Consider the following 16,181-nt stretch of genomic DNA (forward strand, 5'->3'; position numbering starts at 1 on the left):
GTGTAAAGAAATTAGGGCACAGTAATGGCAGGGGACCATGTTAGTTCTTGGGTAGAGTTCTTGGAGCCTAGATCTGCTGACTTTTGCGAAGGTCTGGCCCCTGACTATTTCTGCATAACTTGGGTTTCCCTGCTCTCCTGGAAAAACGAATAGCAGTTCTGGGCACAGAAAAGTCATCAAACATCGAAGCATTTGCTATTGTGTGGACACCATCCCTTCTTTAGGGGAAAAGAAAAAAAAATAGGAAAGTTATTCCATTTACCAGTGATGACGTTATTATTCCTTTTGTCAACAGGCAAGATGATGAATGAAGTCCTGGCAGCTTCCCGGGTCCCAGGCCTTGTAGAAATAAATGAGACAGACGTGCTTCAAAGTTCTAATGGGCATCACACCGGAAGCGTTAAAAGGAGCCCCGCCGTTGCCTGTTGAGAAGGCTCTGTGCTCTCAGGCGTGGTTTCCGGTTGAATCCAGAGGTTGCAAGCATGCCTCCCCGTATTACCTGCCGGAGCAGGTTTAATTTTATAAATTTCTAGACACAAACTCTATGAGTTTCTAGTCCATAGTCGTTCTTTTTGAGGATCCACTCAGACGAACAGTATTACATCCGTAAGAGATACGCACTCCCACTGCCCAGAACCGGTCGAGGATTCGGTGGCAACAAACTCCATCAGTAGCATCGTCCAGTGCATGATGGGAAGGACAGAGGGTGAGGAAACCCTCCCAGGGAGAGTCATACTGTGCCGGACCTACAGATGGCCAGAACCATAGTGTTACTACACCAGCGATTTTTTTTCCCCCCTTGAACGCAGTAGATGCTTACTACTGTAAACCATGTACAAAGCCTGGCCGTGGCTTCAATCCGTTGTCATTAGTTACTTCCTTGGACACTCAAATACACTGAAAGTTGTAAGCTTTCATTTTTAAAATCCTTTTTAATGCAGCTTTGAGAAAATCCAGGGTTCAACACACTGTCCTGATCCCTTTGCTCGGGCCTCCCTGTCCTGTCTGTCCTGCAAGCAGCAGGCACCCAGGTGGAGATGAAAAGCCCTGTGGGAGAGGAAGGAAACTGGTGATCAGGCCTACTGCATGGTCGTTTAACACACTTCATGAATCATTTCCTAGGAGCTTCTAATTCAGGCAGAGACGATGGCAGGTCGCTGCAGAAGTCCAGACCTGATCTGTGTTCACACAACCACCAGTGTTCACACAATACCCGGGGGAGGGGGGGACACACTCAAAAACTCAAATAGGAGCATCGTTTATACCCAAAAGAATATTTTTAATCATCCTTTTGTTTGTTTTGTCAAAAAAAACAAAAATTAAAGTGCTTGGAACTCTTTATCTGTGGTCCCTTGGAATGTAATCAACGAGAACCTAACACCTCCCGCAGTATGCTGTCACTTTGGACATTCATAATAAAAGCTGAAACTCCTTTTGGTTGCCAGTCCTTTCTTTTGCCTTGTTTGGTACATACGTCTTGATTTAACCTTTGCCCGGCACCCATGCTCTCTGCACTGGTGTATGTACAAAGATGCATTCATCTCTCAAGCGTCCCTCTCGCCCCCCCCCACCCCGTCCCTTTCATTGGGTGACTGACAGTTTCCAAATTGGAACAGCCCCTCTTCTGTTACTTTCCTGGAAGACCAAGAGATCTTTGAATGCCAAGGTCTTCTTTGAATATGCATCGCAACATGGATTAAAGCGAATTCCCGAGGGTTGTACCAAGGCTTTCTTGAGTTCCTACTTATATTTTCTATTAAATTAATCATAACGCGATTATGATACATCTTGGCTGTGATGTAGTTTCTCTTGATGAGCTGGAGACTGGAGGAGGCTGTGGCTGCTACAGTGACATGGTGTGGACTTTTCAGAACATCTTTGTTTGCCTCCCCAGCATGTTGGGGTGTCTGTCATTTTATGTATTCCAGCACACTGCAGTTAAGAAAGAAAACAGCTTCCAAAAAGTCCAAACATGCCAGTCTTCTGAAGAATGTGTAGATCTTGCTTGGCACCCTTACTCAGTCTGCTGTGACAATAAGAAATGATCACTTTCTGTCTTTGTAATTAATCCTGCAATGGGCAGGTGTCCCACCCACCTAGCTTCTACCTCCTAGTACCTAATACTTAGCCCCGAAAAGAAAGAACACAGATTTGGGGTTCACTGGGCCATTCCAGTGCCTATATGAACAAATGATTTGGGAACTTTGGGGGCTGGGGAGATGGCTGGGTCGGGAGGTGACTGCCGCGGAAGCGTGAGGTCCTGAGTTTGTCAGCACCGTGTAAAAAGCCAGGTGTGGTGATGTGTGTTTGTATCCCATTGCTGAGGAGGTGGAGACAGGGGGGCTCTCTGGTGTCTGTAGGCCACCCAGATTGGCCTAGTCAGTAAGCCCCAAACCTACTAAGAGACCATGTCTCAAAAAATACGTTGGACAGCCCCGAGGAACAACATCTGGGGTTAATCTATGGCTTGCGCACACAAACTGATTTGACCGGTCTCTTGGTTAGACATTACTGTTTCCCAGGCTGGCCACAAACTCCTGAGTGCAGTCCTGCTTTAGAGAGAGAGTGTCAGGTAGCTGGAGCAACAGATGCCTACCATCAGTTACCAACCTAGGTTTAGCAGGTCCCAAAAGTTTTCTTCCATGGGTGGTGGGCCAAAGTAGAATCGTAAAGGACTTAAAACTGAGCTCATTCCTTCAGAAGCCAGCACTCAGGCAGTCAGCACTCGGCTGGAGATGTTTCCTGAAGGTTATGTGCACTGAGGGATCATCTATGGGAGAAGTTGTCCTTTGAACATCCAAGGACAGCCCTCTTCAGGGAAGAGGTTGGTACTGTCATGGCTGGTTGGTCTCATAAAGCCCTGCGTCCCACCAGGATCCAGTCAGCTCTCTGAGGGCACCAGGCTGTTGCCCATAGGCCACCCTAGCCCACCGTCAGCCGCAAAGGAAGCCTTTCACAGGCCCCCTTCTGCAGAGACTTCAGTCTCCTGGCTTTTGAAACAGCGTTGGGTGACCGACGTGCTGAAACTATGGGGCAGCAGCCTTGGGATGGGTGGCTTGGTTTTTATGTAAAGCCAGCCAGGCTCTCTCACCTGTGTTCTTGTTTGGTGGTTTTATTCAGAGGAGGTGGGTGGTCTGAAGCTGTTTCTCTGTGGTTAATCGGTTCTTCGTAGGATGGGGGGGGGACGACAAACAAACAAACAAACAAACAAAAAAGCCCCTCTGTTTGAGACCGCTCACAGAGATGGTGACCATTAGCCAAATCATTTGTGCCTTCAACTGTTCCGTGAGTCGCCAGGGCCCCATGTTGCAGAAGGAAGACCCCTTCTGCTCGCGGCTAGTGACGTCTGCATTCGTTTGTTAAAACTGGGAGCACTCCACGCGCTCACAGGGGCACCAAGTGCAATCATTTTCTTGACAACACACACACACACACACACACACACACACACACACACACACTCTCTCTCTCTCCCGGAGCACTGCTTAGGATGATAGAGTGGTGGAGGTGGCGGCGGTGGCAGCGGCGGCGGTGGTGGCGGCCAGCCGGTCTCGTGAGATCTGCTCTCGAGGCCATCATCGCACCGCTGAGTGCGTGTGAGAGATGTCAGGCTTAACTCTCACTTCTTCCCAGGCACACGGCTCTCTCCCAGGGTGTTTCTAACAGGGAAGAAGACGAGAGGTCTGGAGAGATGGTGCAGCCGTTAAGTGCTAGGCTCACAACCACGGACGCAAGAAAAGACTCGAATCACAAGCTGTATGGGAGCAAAATGTGGGCTCATTGGCTCCCACTCTTGTACCATTACAATTAATTCTTTCCAGTCCAGTAGGATACAAGTAGATTAAATACCCATTAGTATGCTTTAGTGAAAACCGTGAACTATAAAAATATAAAACGCATTTTATTAACTAGACTTTTATGCAATTTCGAGGGCTATACCCTGATATAGTTTCTAAGGACAACTTCCATAAGCTTCATGCAAATTTTAAACCACCAAAGCGTCCACAGTTCTAGACATAATTGAGACTTTCAGATACCTAAGACGGTCAGTTTGCACAGTTAGAAGAAAAAAAAAAAACCTGAATATTCCTTCTTTGGTGGTGGTCTGCTGATCCCAGGTGAGGAGGATATTATTGAATAGAAGAGATCACTAGTCAGAGACTATTTTTTAAAACTGTGTGAAGTCCAAACTGAATTTTTAAAGGATCCTTTGCAGAGGATTGCACTCACATTTCCAACGCCCTTCCCTCTCACCTCCCAGTGAAGCAGGCTAGGTCAAGAGCCACAGTGGTCACAGATGGGTCAGGCCTCCGCCACTTATCATTGCAATGCCTCTTTTTACAGTCAGGAAAAAAAAATGCGTAGGGAAAAGGTAGTAATCTTTACCTCCAATGGCCATGCTAATAGGAGTTTTGTTTTGTCCATGTGGAAGTAACTACACACACATGTGTTTAGTATGAACAGGACATGTGGTTGGAGGCATAGAGCCAACTGACCACAATCGTGGGTCATAGAAAAGCAAAACACCTGAAGTTGAGCCAGCAGAGGGTTCCAGAGGCAGGGCAGGGCTTTTTCAGCAGGTGTGGACAGCCTCCCCATAGCAAAGGCCTTTGGTGCCCGCTAATGCCCGCTCCCACGGTAGGACTTTTAGGAGAATGTTGCAAGGACAGATGTCTTCAGACACCAATTTCTTCACCATTCACCAAGTGCTCAGTACTATGCCTGAGGTCAAATGGAACCCGTGACAGATCAGCAGCATCCTGTCACCTAGGATGCGTGCGCTAGAATGCAGGGGTGTATTGCACTTCACCAGAAAGTGAGTGTAAAAGCAGCTCACGGAGGCAGGTTCAAATTAGTAGTTTCTTCATAATGGAAATTAAAACAGGTCTTATGTAATAGTCGATACATGCTTTTGCCCTCTCCTAGCCAGCAACACGTTTATTTAGATTCCAAAACACCAGGGTTCAGCTGACTTCGCAACAGTGAGACATTTCTTTTTAAAGTGTAGGGTTTCCAAGGACTTTTCCTATGATTTCTGTGTCCTACAAACAGAGATCCTTATAACAAGGTTCCAAAAGCAACAGGCATTCGGGTGGAATTACCTGATGTTGAAGAATCTCTGGTCTCAGGCATAGAAGGGGTGATTTGAAAGCAAAGTATGACAATACATTTTCTTTATTCTTAAACTCATGTGTAATCCCACAAATACGTCCCCAGCTGCCCTTAAATGGTTTTCTGAACCAATCTTTATGCTTACTTTATAAGTCTGACCACCCATAGATGACTCAACGTAAGAACTGTCAGGTGTGACCAATAAATAGAAGGAGGGTAAACAGTGCAAAATGCAAAATGCAGTTCACCTTTTACAGCCTTTGGAAATTACAAATAAAATATAAGAAGCATTTCTACTATAGTCAAATGTATTCTATTTTTTGAAAGCAGCTTTCCTATTAGAATATTAATATTGAAGGGGTGGGGACTGTATCTTAATCGACAGAATATGTATATGCTTGCTTAGCATATACAAAACTGGGTTTAATCCCAGGACCATATAAACCAGTTGTGGTGGCACAAGCCTGTGATCCCAGCACTCAGACAGAGGTGGAGGCAGGGGAATCAGGAGATCAAGGACATCCCCGGCTACACAGCCAGTTGGAGCCCACTCTGGGCTAGGGACTCTCAAAAAATAAGATAAAGGGGCTGGAGAGAGGGCCTACCCGTTAAGAGCACTGGCTGCTCTTGCAGAAGTCCAAGCTTCCATACTTAGCAGCCACATGGTAGGTCACTATCATCTGTACCTCCAGTTCCTGGAAATGCAATGCCTCTTCTGGCTACATGCACACGGTGCACAAACATACATATAGCCCAAACACCCATACACATAAAATAATATATTTTTAAAAAATCTTAATTACATAGATAGCTACATATATACATGTATTTAGTGGAGCACAGATAATTCACTGAGAGCCAGTGGACAGAATGTAGTTACTCAAAGCTCAGCTCTTTTCTGATGTGGGGCTCTTGTCAAGGTGCACAGAGGCCAGGAGGGTTTAAGCAGATCTTTGCTGCACTTGACCCTGGGCAGAGAAGGACTGGCCGAATGAATCTTACTTAGAAAGGTGCTTACTAAACACAAAAGAAAAAACCAAAGTCAGCGGCTGCTCCATGAACTATGAGTCGCGTTCACCATTAGTTCCTCCGGACAGAGGCCAGCATCCATGGTCACAGCTAACCTGGAATGTGAGGCTTGAGAGACACGGGTTTGCTTTGACAACTCAAATACTTCCACCTGATGGTGGACACTATAGATGTCACTTAGTAAGCATTAAAAAAAAAAAAAAAAAAAATGACTGCAACCAAAATCATTTGCCAACTACCCCACTTTTGGACGTCAGCCAGAATACGGCAGTGGTGGTTCATTTCCTTCAAGGCCCCCTCGAATTCCTGCTGACTTTAGTCTCCATCCCTGGACCATCATCACGCTCTTCAAATGGAGGGTCTTTGAGATAACACCACAGCTGAACCGTGTCTTCAATACTTGTGTATTTTGTGTGAGGAGGATGGGGAGTGCGCATGCCGTGGGGTATGTGGACGTCAGTAGACAACTTGTGGAAGGTGGTTTCTCCTTGTGGGTCCTCCTGGGGATTAAACTTGGGGCATCCTAGGGTGTGCCCTGGACATCGGGAGTGTCCTCCTGTTCCTGGATGAAACTTGGGCATCCTAGGTGTGCCTGGACGTGGAGCAACACTGGTGCAATGAGATGAGAGGGAAGAGGAGGGTTGGTGTCAGGGCACGGGTCCCACCCCTGCCTCTGTGGGTTATTCATGGAGACCTAACTGTCCTGAGCTCTAGGAGGGAGGTGGTCACAGCCGCAGCTCTCTGGTCCGTATAATGAGAATATCATCTGTCTTGTGTGATGCAGGACACAGTGGGCTCAGCACAGGCTGAGCACTCAGGAAATGACGGCTGTCATTTATTCCCTAAGGTAAAATAAAGATATGGAAGTGATGTTGGGTGATTAAGGGATGTCGGATTAATGAAAGTTCTAACCAGAAGGGTGACATCCGGGCTCTCAGGGGACTCTTCCTTCGTTTGTCCTGGACTATTGGATGGCTCCTCTGTCTCGAGCTTTATTGAGAGATAATGCTATTTATTGTGCGCTCTGTTTCCCCAGGGTGGGACCAACAGGATCCGCTTGGCAGAGAAATCCAGAGCCAGTGGGGAAGTGAACTCTGTGGATAAGGCCTGCGGAGTGTCTGAGTTTGGGGTGAGGGGAAGGGCGCATCGCAGTCCAGGGATGGCCCCAAGCAGACAGGGGAAAGAAACGAAGAGACAAAGACTGTGTTGTCGTAGACGCTTAGCAAGTTTCCTCTGTCCCCTGCCCTTTTTATCACTTATTTTGTATTTATCTCAAATAAACAAAAACTACCTTCTATTTGAAAAGAAAAGAAGATCTACAAAAGCAGTGCCTATGGGATGGGCATGATCCCCGTTGTGCAGAGGCAGGGGGGGACAAAGGCTTCCCACAATGCGTGTGTGCACAGTGTAGCTCTGGACGGTGCATGGCGTGAGCAGGAGAGCCTGATGGTGTGTGTGTGTGCGCCCTTCTCTGGGATGGAGCCATCAAAAGAGCTCAGTGTTAGAGCAGGTCGGAACGCAAGCCAGCACCCAAGCCTCAAGCTCCGTCACTATGAACATGGTGGGATTCTGCCCAGCATTTCGGACACCTTTAGTCCTCTGTTTGATAAAGACCACGACTTTTCATCTGATTTGCAGAGAACTTGATAGCACCTCCCCTCCCCCGCCCCCCACCAGAGAATTGATATTATTACTAAGGAAACAACCCCAAAGGAATCGGTTCAAATCTGCAAGGGCAGTCGGGAGCCAGTGAAAATAGAGCTAAGTGCAGGGGCAGGCGCTGCTACTGTTGGCTGAGGGTACTGAGTTGCCTGAAGCCCCTGGAAAGAAAGCTGAGCTGTGGTTGCTGAGGCACAGTCTCCTTGGGTCTCCCATCAAGGCAGAGTCAGGCAGCCACAGGGGCTGGTTAACAGTCTGGCAGGCCCAGGAGACACAGGTCACAAAAAGCCAAAAAAAAAAAAACAAAAAAAAAAAAAAAGCTGTGACGTAAGACCAACAATCCTGGTTTGGACTTTTGGACTTTGTGTTCCCGTCCCGTCCGTCCCCCCCCCCCCCCCCGAGGTTCATGGACCCAACCGAGTTTTACAGCGTGAAGGTATTTGATAGCTTTCACGGGAATGTTAAACCCTGACACTAACAGAATGTCCCCAATAATAATAGTGACCACACTGGGTCCTCCCGGTGCTGTGGTTAACCACGCTTGCAGCAGCCAGGGACCAGCTGAGGGATGCCTTGCCACCCCCATCCCACCCCACCCTGCCTGGAGAGGACAGGCTAATGGCTAGTGGTTCAGGCTTTATACCTGCCTCACCTGGACTGAAGATTGCTCAGTTCTTGTATATGCTAGGCATTCCCTTCCTCTAAGCCTTGATTTGCCCATCTGTAAAAATGGGGATAAAGGTGCCTGCCTCTTGGATCATTTCCAAGATACCTGAAAGTAGATTAGGCGTCTGGCTGGTCCTGTCAAGTTCATTGTGTCAAGTATGTTTTGGATTGTGGAACCATGGTACTGTAACTTCTTATAACGAAACATTAACTCTCCTAGAAAGGAATAGGGCCTGCTGTTCAAGCTCAAAGTCTGAGAAAAATGAAAGAGCCTTTTTTTTTTGCTTACTCTTTCTGGTCCCTGCCCTGCCATGGCTGACCTGAACTGTAAACTCTCTTGATTTGATTTTAATGCTTTAATACAGGGTCTCATACAGCCCAAGCTGGCCTTTGTCCCTGTCTCCATAGGTAGCCAGCCATGCATGAGCTAGAATTCCTGATCTCTCTGCTTCCACCTCCCAAGAGCTGGGATTACAGGTGTGTGTAACCACACTTGGCTCTTGGTTTGATTTTTTAGTTATGCAAGAATTAAAAATAAAATAATACATCATAAATTATTCCAGTGAACTGGACTGGAAAGGGACATGGGATGGAGGAAAGGGGACATGGACTGCTCCAGGGAATATCCTTACAGAGGCCGAGGATTGATTGCTACTGCTTGTTGAAGATCGTTGGGACCCGGTTGGCGATATGCTGGGCACTGAGGCCAGGGTGAACCCCGAGAAGTCAGAGCAGCCACTAACATTGACCTCTCCTTTGTGTAATTACAAAAGGGGACCTTCTGTACCCAGAGTATACAACTGGGATTCAGCTCCCCCTCTCAGCAGGTACTCAAAGCATATGCTGACCTAGGGCTGCATAGACTCAGACGCCCCAGCGTCCCTTCCCAACGCCGAGGAACAAGGGTAATACTGAAGTTGTGCCCGTGTTTTGGGGGGGGAGATGGCAAGATGAAGAGATAAGGAGTTCAGGGCTTTTCCTTCTCGGGGCTTAGGGAAAGTCCCGCTCAAATGTGTCCAGAGCTTTGTAGCTCTTCTCAGCCCTTCTACCAGCTGCTCTCAGATCCCTCACCAGGACAGGTCCTCACTCTAGACTCCAGGGTCTCTCCTCACCACCACTCCAGGCTCCAGGGCCTCTCCTCCTCACCACTCCAGACTCCAGGGCCTCTCCTCCTCACCACTCCAGGCTCCAGGGCCTCTCCTCCTCACCACTCCAGGCTCCAGGGCCTCTCCTCCTCACCACTCCAGGCTCCAGCGCCTCTCCTCACCACTCCAGGCTCCAGGGCCTCTCCTCACCACTCCAGGCTCCAGGGCCTCTCCCCACCACTCCAGACTCCAGGGCCTCTCCTCCTCACCACTCCAGACTCCAGGGCCTCTCCTCCTCACCACTCCAGGCTCCAGGGCCTCTCCTCCTCACCACTCCAGGCTCCAGGGTCTCTCCTCCTCACCACTCCAGGCTCCAGCGCCTCTCCTCACCACTCCAGGCTCCAGGGCCTCTCCCCACCACTCCAGACTCCAGGGCCTCTCCTCCTCACCACTCCAGACTCCAGGGCCTCTCCTCCTCACCACTCCAGGCTCCAGGGCCTCTCCTCCTCACCACTCCAGGCCCCAGGGCCTCTCCTCATCATCACCTCTTGTCCCTCCCTAATCATGTCCCCTTGGCTTCAGAGAGCTACAGAGCGACCTGTCCATAGGCAAGCTTTGAAGAGACTGTTCTACAGTCTGACAGTAAAACGTGTGGTCCCCTTGACCAAGCCAGGGAGCCCAAAGAAGGACTTGGTGAGCTACCTGGCCTGTGAGGAGTGAGTGAAAATGAGCAGAGAACAATCTGGCCATTCCCTCTTGGGTGACTCATTCATGTCCTCACATGGCTGCCTCCAGCTCCATTTCCTTCTACTGTCTCTTAGGAGGACATGTGTCTTAGGCTTAGGGCCTGCCCAGACTCTAGGATAATCTCAGAGCACTTGAAATCTTTAACTTAACCTCATCTGCAAAGGTCCTTTTACCAAATAAGGTCACAGCCAGGTGGTTCTGAGGCAAAGACTGTTCGACCCATCTTGTAGCACAGTCCCAAACCTGCATTATCTCCAGATGTATTTTCTTGTACCTCCCCTAAAATTTGGGTTCTCTAAATACCTCAAGCTATCTTTGGCTAGAATATGGGATATTCTAGAATATTACTTGAATAATAGAACACCATTGACCAGGGGATGAAATTTCATATAAAGATCTAAGCTTGATATGCATAAGGGGAAAAAAAAAACACCAAAGATCACCAGGTGTGGTGGTGCATACCGTAACCCCAGCAGTTGGGAGGCAGAGGCAGGAGGATCAGGTGTTTAAACTCATCCTCAGCTACACGGCAAGTTTGAGGATAGCCTGGGACTCCTCAGACCCCATCTCAAAACAAATCAAAACAAAACAAAGCAAAAGACTAAAAGACCCTTAAATCTGAGTGCCTCCATCATGCTTCTGGTGCCTGAATTCCTATGTCTTCCTAAGAGATGTGGCAATCTCCAAGCTTTCTCCTTGTACCACCCTACATCTCTTTCCATACCCCCACGTACACATATAGACATGTACACGCCTATCCTATCTCTCAAGAATAGGAGCCAGCCAGGGGGTACTGGTTGGGGGTAGGGGCCCTTGCTCTATAAACTCGAGGCCTGAGTTCAAATCCCTAGCATTCATGTAAAAGACTGAGCACTGATACATATGCCCATGACTCACCATTGCGGAGCCCACACAAAGAAGATCCCAAGAGCCTGCTGTGTTGGCTAGCCTGGTCTAAATAGTGAGTTTCCTGTTGGGTGATAGACCCTGTCCCAAGACGACAAAGTAGAGATTAACAGAGGGAGACGACTGATGTCCTGCACACTGTCTGTCTTTCTTCCCCTCCTTCCACCTTCCCCTCTTTCTCTTACACACACACACACACACACACACACACACACACACACACACACACGCAGTCTGAGGTGTGGCTCAGTAGTAAACTACTCGCTGGCACACATGAGGCTTTGGATTCATCCTCAGCACCAAAGAATAAACAGGAAATACAACCCCAGCTCACAGGCCTGGCGTCTGAGGCAGTCCCACCTCCTTACCCTCACCATGCTCTCCTCATCGCAGGACTCATGGCTGTCTGTCATTCTCACACCTCTCCCAGGGTGCCCCGCCCTGACATCATCTCAAGGTCTTTGAGCCTCGGGCCCAAGGAACTTTTTTTTTTTTTAATTGAAATCTTCCAGCTCACACTGAATCAAACATTAAAATGCACCCACCTGCCACATGGAGTATTTTTGGGCACAGGAATACTTTAAAGGTTTTTGTACGCCGGCTTCAGACTTTATGTGACTATGTGTGAAGTTTGGAGAGTGCATTCAGGGTAGCAGCCAGGCCCCATGTACCCAGGCATTGTGGGTAGGGACGGCATCCAGCCTGCGGGTCCTGAAGTGCAGCAATGTCTTCGTGACCGACCAACTCTAATCCTAGGCTCAGCTTTGTTTAGTTCCCTATGTTCCGCAATTGCGCACTCCAAGTCTACCGTCTCCCTTGCCTATTTCTCACATCACTCTTAAATGTGCCCTCCCTCTTCCCAGACTGCACCTGGCGGACCACTCCTCATTCTTCAGCTCTTACCTCAGGTGGAGGTCTCTTGGGGGTGCACAGGGTTTTCTTTGATCTCTCTTTGAGGGTCAGACGTCCCTGTCACATCAAAGCTGTCTTCCCACAAACAAGCACATCTCAGAGGGTCTTTGTGGGCTTCTTGGCCCTTTCCTTGATTTTTCACTGGCCCCCTGAACACTACTACAGGGCTCTGATTCTTCTCACATGCCCACAGTTACGATCGCAACCCAAGAAGACCCTTAGATTTTTCTACTTTCTTGTGTAGTAAAACAGGCCTTTTAGCATTATTCATTTTAGTACCTAGTGACTGATCAAGAATTATAACAGCACACCATTTGAGAGTCCATGCCAGGGAAATGTGGGCTCTGGGAATGGACCTGATTGCCCAGGTACTTCCTGAATGATCAGCATGTGTCCCTGGTCAAACCTGTCACACTGTAATAATTATCCTCTGTGGCAGGCCTGTCACCTGCTATTCTCCAGAGCTGTCTGTGACGACATAGCTTTGTGGTCTTCGTCTTCGCAACCTAGAGAGATGCAATGAGATGGGTCTTGGAAACGGCATCCTCTGCACAATGACACACTGTTGACTGTATTTGAGACACAGTGAAGGTCAGTCACATTCACTGTTCTTGCTCTCAGGGAACTGATGCCGAGATCGCACGACCATTGGCGTGGTCGTCAGATGTTTGACATTTAGTCACAAACTTACTGATGTCTCTTAGTACCTTGGGATCTCCTGTGGCTCACATAATTAACATGAGTGGTTCTCAGTGCCAGTTCAGCTTTTGATTTCCCAAGATGAAGGACGTAGTTCTCAAAGTAAGAAGGTCCTGCAGTTGTTGGCTTGAAGACCAAAGGGTCTGGGTGAAAGCAGAAATATGGCAGCCCATTGGTCAGGATGCTGTCGCAAAGCTGGAACTTGAGGCCTGTCTGCTAGATTGGCATTGTGGTAGGCCTGGGGAGCATTCTGTAATGTCAAAGTCAGAAAACAGAACAGGGAAGGAGGTGGGGAGGAAAGACTAGACAACCTTGCCCACCTTACGAGTAGGTGTGTGTGTGTGTGGGAGGGGTCACTGTAGTTTATTATATCATAGGGTGTGAGCTGTAATTATTGGAAATTTGTTGTTGTTGTTGTTTTTTAAGTAGAAGTGGGTCTGGGGGGTATAGTTCAATTGGTAGAGTATGTGGATTAATGTGATTGAAGCCAGGGGTTCCATTACCAGGGCAGGGTATGGTGGTACACACATGTAATCCTAGCACTGGGAAGGTGGAAGGCAGCAGGAGCAGAAGTTCAAGGCCATCCTTGACTAACCAGGGAGTTGGAGACCGGCCTGTGTTTCATGAGACCCCTGTCTCAAAAAACTAATTACAAAACCAAACAGAACTAAAGATTTTCCTCTTTAGACCTTTCTCACCCGCTGCTACCCCATTCTCTTTTCTCCCATTCCCCCCTCCTGCCGCTACAGAGCAAACCAAAGAACAACACCCCCACAGAATTACCAGCAATCCTGATGCCGGTGGCTGCTGTGACTATGATACCCCCACCAAAACAAAGGTCGGGGGTGGGGCTGGAGGTTCGAGTTCATTTTCAAAGCTTTCCGGTTATCACTGTCTCTCTGAGTTTCCTATCGAGAGCCTGTGAAGATGTGAGGACGTGTGATGGAGAGACTTTGGGGAAATGGAGTGTGTGGCTTCTGTTTACACCTTGGGGACTGTCCCAGGCCTTCCCAGGTCCCAAGAGGAAGGTGGGAAAATGCACACAGGCTGTTTGCCGTCGAAGCTCTCGCCGGGCACAGTGTCTCGATCACTCTTGTCTCATTGTGGGACTGGGCGGACACATTCCCAGTAGGGAGGTCATTAGCCTGCCCGATTATCTATAACAAATCTGAATCCCCCACTGAGACCGTGTGTGCTTCTCCCTGGATGTTTCTGCACATCTGCCCTCCAGAGAACCAACATGTCAGAGGCACTCGGATGTCGGAGGATGAGCCTGGCATTGTCCTGGTGGCCGCAGAGTGGAGTGTAATACTTCTCCCTCCACCCAGGCACACGTGCGGGCAACAGAGGGAAAGAAACCATCTGTGCATTCTGCCCTGGGCCCAGGACACGGCCTGGCGTTGTAGCTGCTTTACTTAACGCTCCCGTGAGACCGTCAAACAGTGCGCCGACTGTCCCCTCCTGTCTAGAGCACAGGTTTGTCTTAACCCACAGGTCTTGGTCCTTTATGCCTGGTGTCTTGCAAGGCTGCAGCATCAGAGCCTTGCTCTACCTTCCTGATGGCTCCCAGTCCCCCGTCTCGCTTTGCCCGGTCTGTTCCCTTTGGATGCATTCAGACCCGTGTCTCCAACCTCCTTTTCCTTTCGGTTGGTTCAAATCTCACCCTCTCCCGCCAGCTTCTCTTGAACGCGTGAGCAGAGGTGGAGGCTTAAGCAAAGGGGTCACCAAGCAAACTTATCAAGGAGGAGGCTCAGAACCGACGGAGCCCGTCCGTGGCCAGACTCACAGAAGAGCGTTACCGCTGCTCATGCCAGGCTGGCCAATGAAAGGGCCTGGGATGGACCCCCAAATCCAGACAGTCTCATCTGCAGCATCATGTCAGGAGCGGAGGACACAGCAGGGGAAACAATCTCTAACGCTGCTGACAGCATTAACTGAGCTAAGGTTTGAAGGAGTCCTGCCCTGACCCATCATCGCTGGTCAGGAGTCATGGGCCTGCCGCCCGAGGGACACTCATTGGCTGCTGTCCTAACTTAGTCTACGATGACAGCAAGGTTCTAGAAAATTGTTTTTCTAAATTTAAGTTGAAAGGGTTCAATGATCAGGGATATAAGAAACCAATGTGAAAATGTTTTAAAAAGGATTGAGCGTACACCAGCACTCGGGAGGCAGAGGCAGAGGAGGATCTCTATGAGCTCAAGGTCTACAAAGCAAGTTCCAGGACAGTCAGGATTATTACGCAGAGAAACCCCATCTTGAAAAACAAAACAAAAACCAAAACAACAACAACAAGAAGCAAACAAAAACCAAAAAAGAGGATCCTATTTGTTTCTCATTAATAAATCCCATAAATTCAGATAATGCTTTTAGCTTCCAGTACAGAGGTCTAAATGTATATTTTATTACTCCGTTCTCTTCAAAGCCCTCTGAAATGGATTCTCCCATCACCTACATTTGTGTGCATGACCTGGGTGGGTGGAGTGCTTACCAAGATCACAAACTGCTCTGTGGTAGAGCTGATATTTACACTCAGCCTAGAGGGGAGGCACAAGACAGTCACCCCGGCATTTCAACAACCCACACTCAGCTAGGAGGTGAATTCAAGGCTAGCCTGAGCTAACTAAGCAAAATCTTGTCTCAAAAACAAAAACAAATACACAGACACATCCCTTAAGCACTGTGGCACACTCACATCTAGGGCCCCACCATGCCCCCACCCGTGTCTTCAAGATAAGGACCACTATCTAATAATAATACTAGCAGAGACGCTCAGAAAGCCTGCAATCATTTACCTTCTTGGTCAGCCCACCTCCAGCTTTTCGTTATTTTTTATACACGAACGCATTTAGTCAGCCATTCTGATTTTGTGTCTTTATGCCACGGATTATCTCGACTTCGGAGAGAAGGACTTCACTTCTAGTGAGGGGATAGCGCAGCCTAGCTAGACACTACACCTTCGGATCCATTTTTATTAGCTCGGCTAGTGCAGAGGCTGAGAAATTCCCACAGGAGGTGTTCGATGTCTTTGTAAAGGCCGCCTCAAGAGGGCGCTCCACACAAACCTTTAATCTACTCTCAGTTCTCACCAGGCCTGAATCTGGGTTTGGGAACAAAGCAGTATTTTCAGAAAAAAGGTTTGCAGTCCTGTGTGAGCGCAGAGGAGGTCCAAGGAACAGCTGCGCTGAAACAAAATGAAAGGGCAGAAACCAGAGGGGTTTGTTTATCTTTGTTTTTAACTTTTAGAATTTATTTATTTATTTTTTCTTTTTCTCTGTGTAGCCCTGGCTGTCCTGGAACTTGCTCTGTAGACCAGGCTGGCCTGGGACTTAGATTCACCTGCCTCTGCCTACCAAGTGCTGGGATTAA

General features: G+C 48.5%; 1 protein-coding gene across 4 annotated transcripts in view; it reads left to right on the top strand.

Moving 5' to 3' along the window:
* The window catches only part of Scaf8 (SR-related CTD associated factor 8), a 156,679-nt gene that overhangs the window by 100,238 nt on the left and 40,260 nt on the right, over positions 1–16,181 (top strand). Inside the window, exon 17 of one of the 4 annotated variants that reach the window (XM_037200428.1) lies at positions 296–1,433. The exons of 2 other annotated variants lie outside the window; for them this stretch is intronic. In XM_037200428.1, the coding sequence (XP_037056323.1) occupies positions 296–429 (134 nt within the window). In that variant the 3' untranslated portion in view covers positions 430–1,433. Of the gene's footprint in view, positions 1–295; positions 1,434–16,181 lie in introns of those variants that run through there. One more of the 4 variants, XM_037200425.1, reaches the window with a different exon arrangement.

This window comes from Peromyscus leucopus, chromosome 8a (assembly GCF_004664715.2).
Source record: "Peromyscus leucopus breed LL Stock chromosome 8a, UCI_PerLeu_2.1, whole genome shotgun sequence".
Classification (NCBI taxonomy): Eukaryota; Metazoa; Chordata; class Mammalia; order Rodentia; family Cricetidae; genus Peromyscus; species Peromyscus leucopus.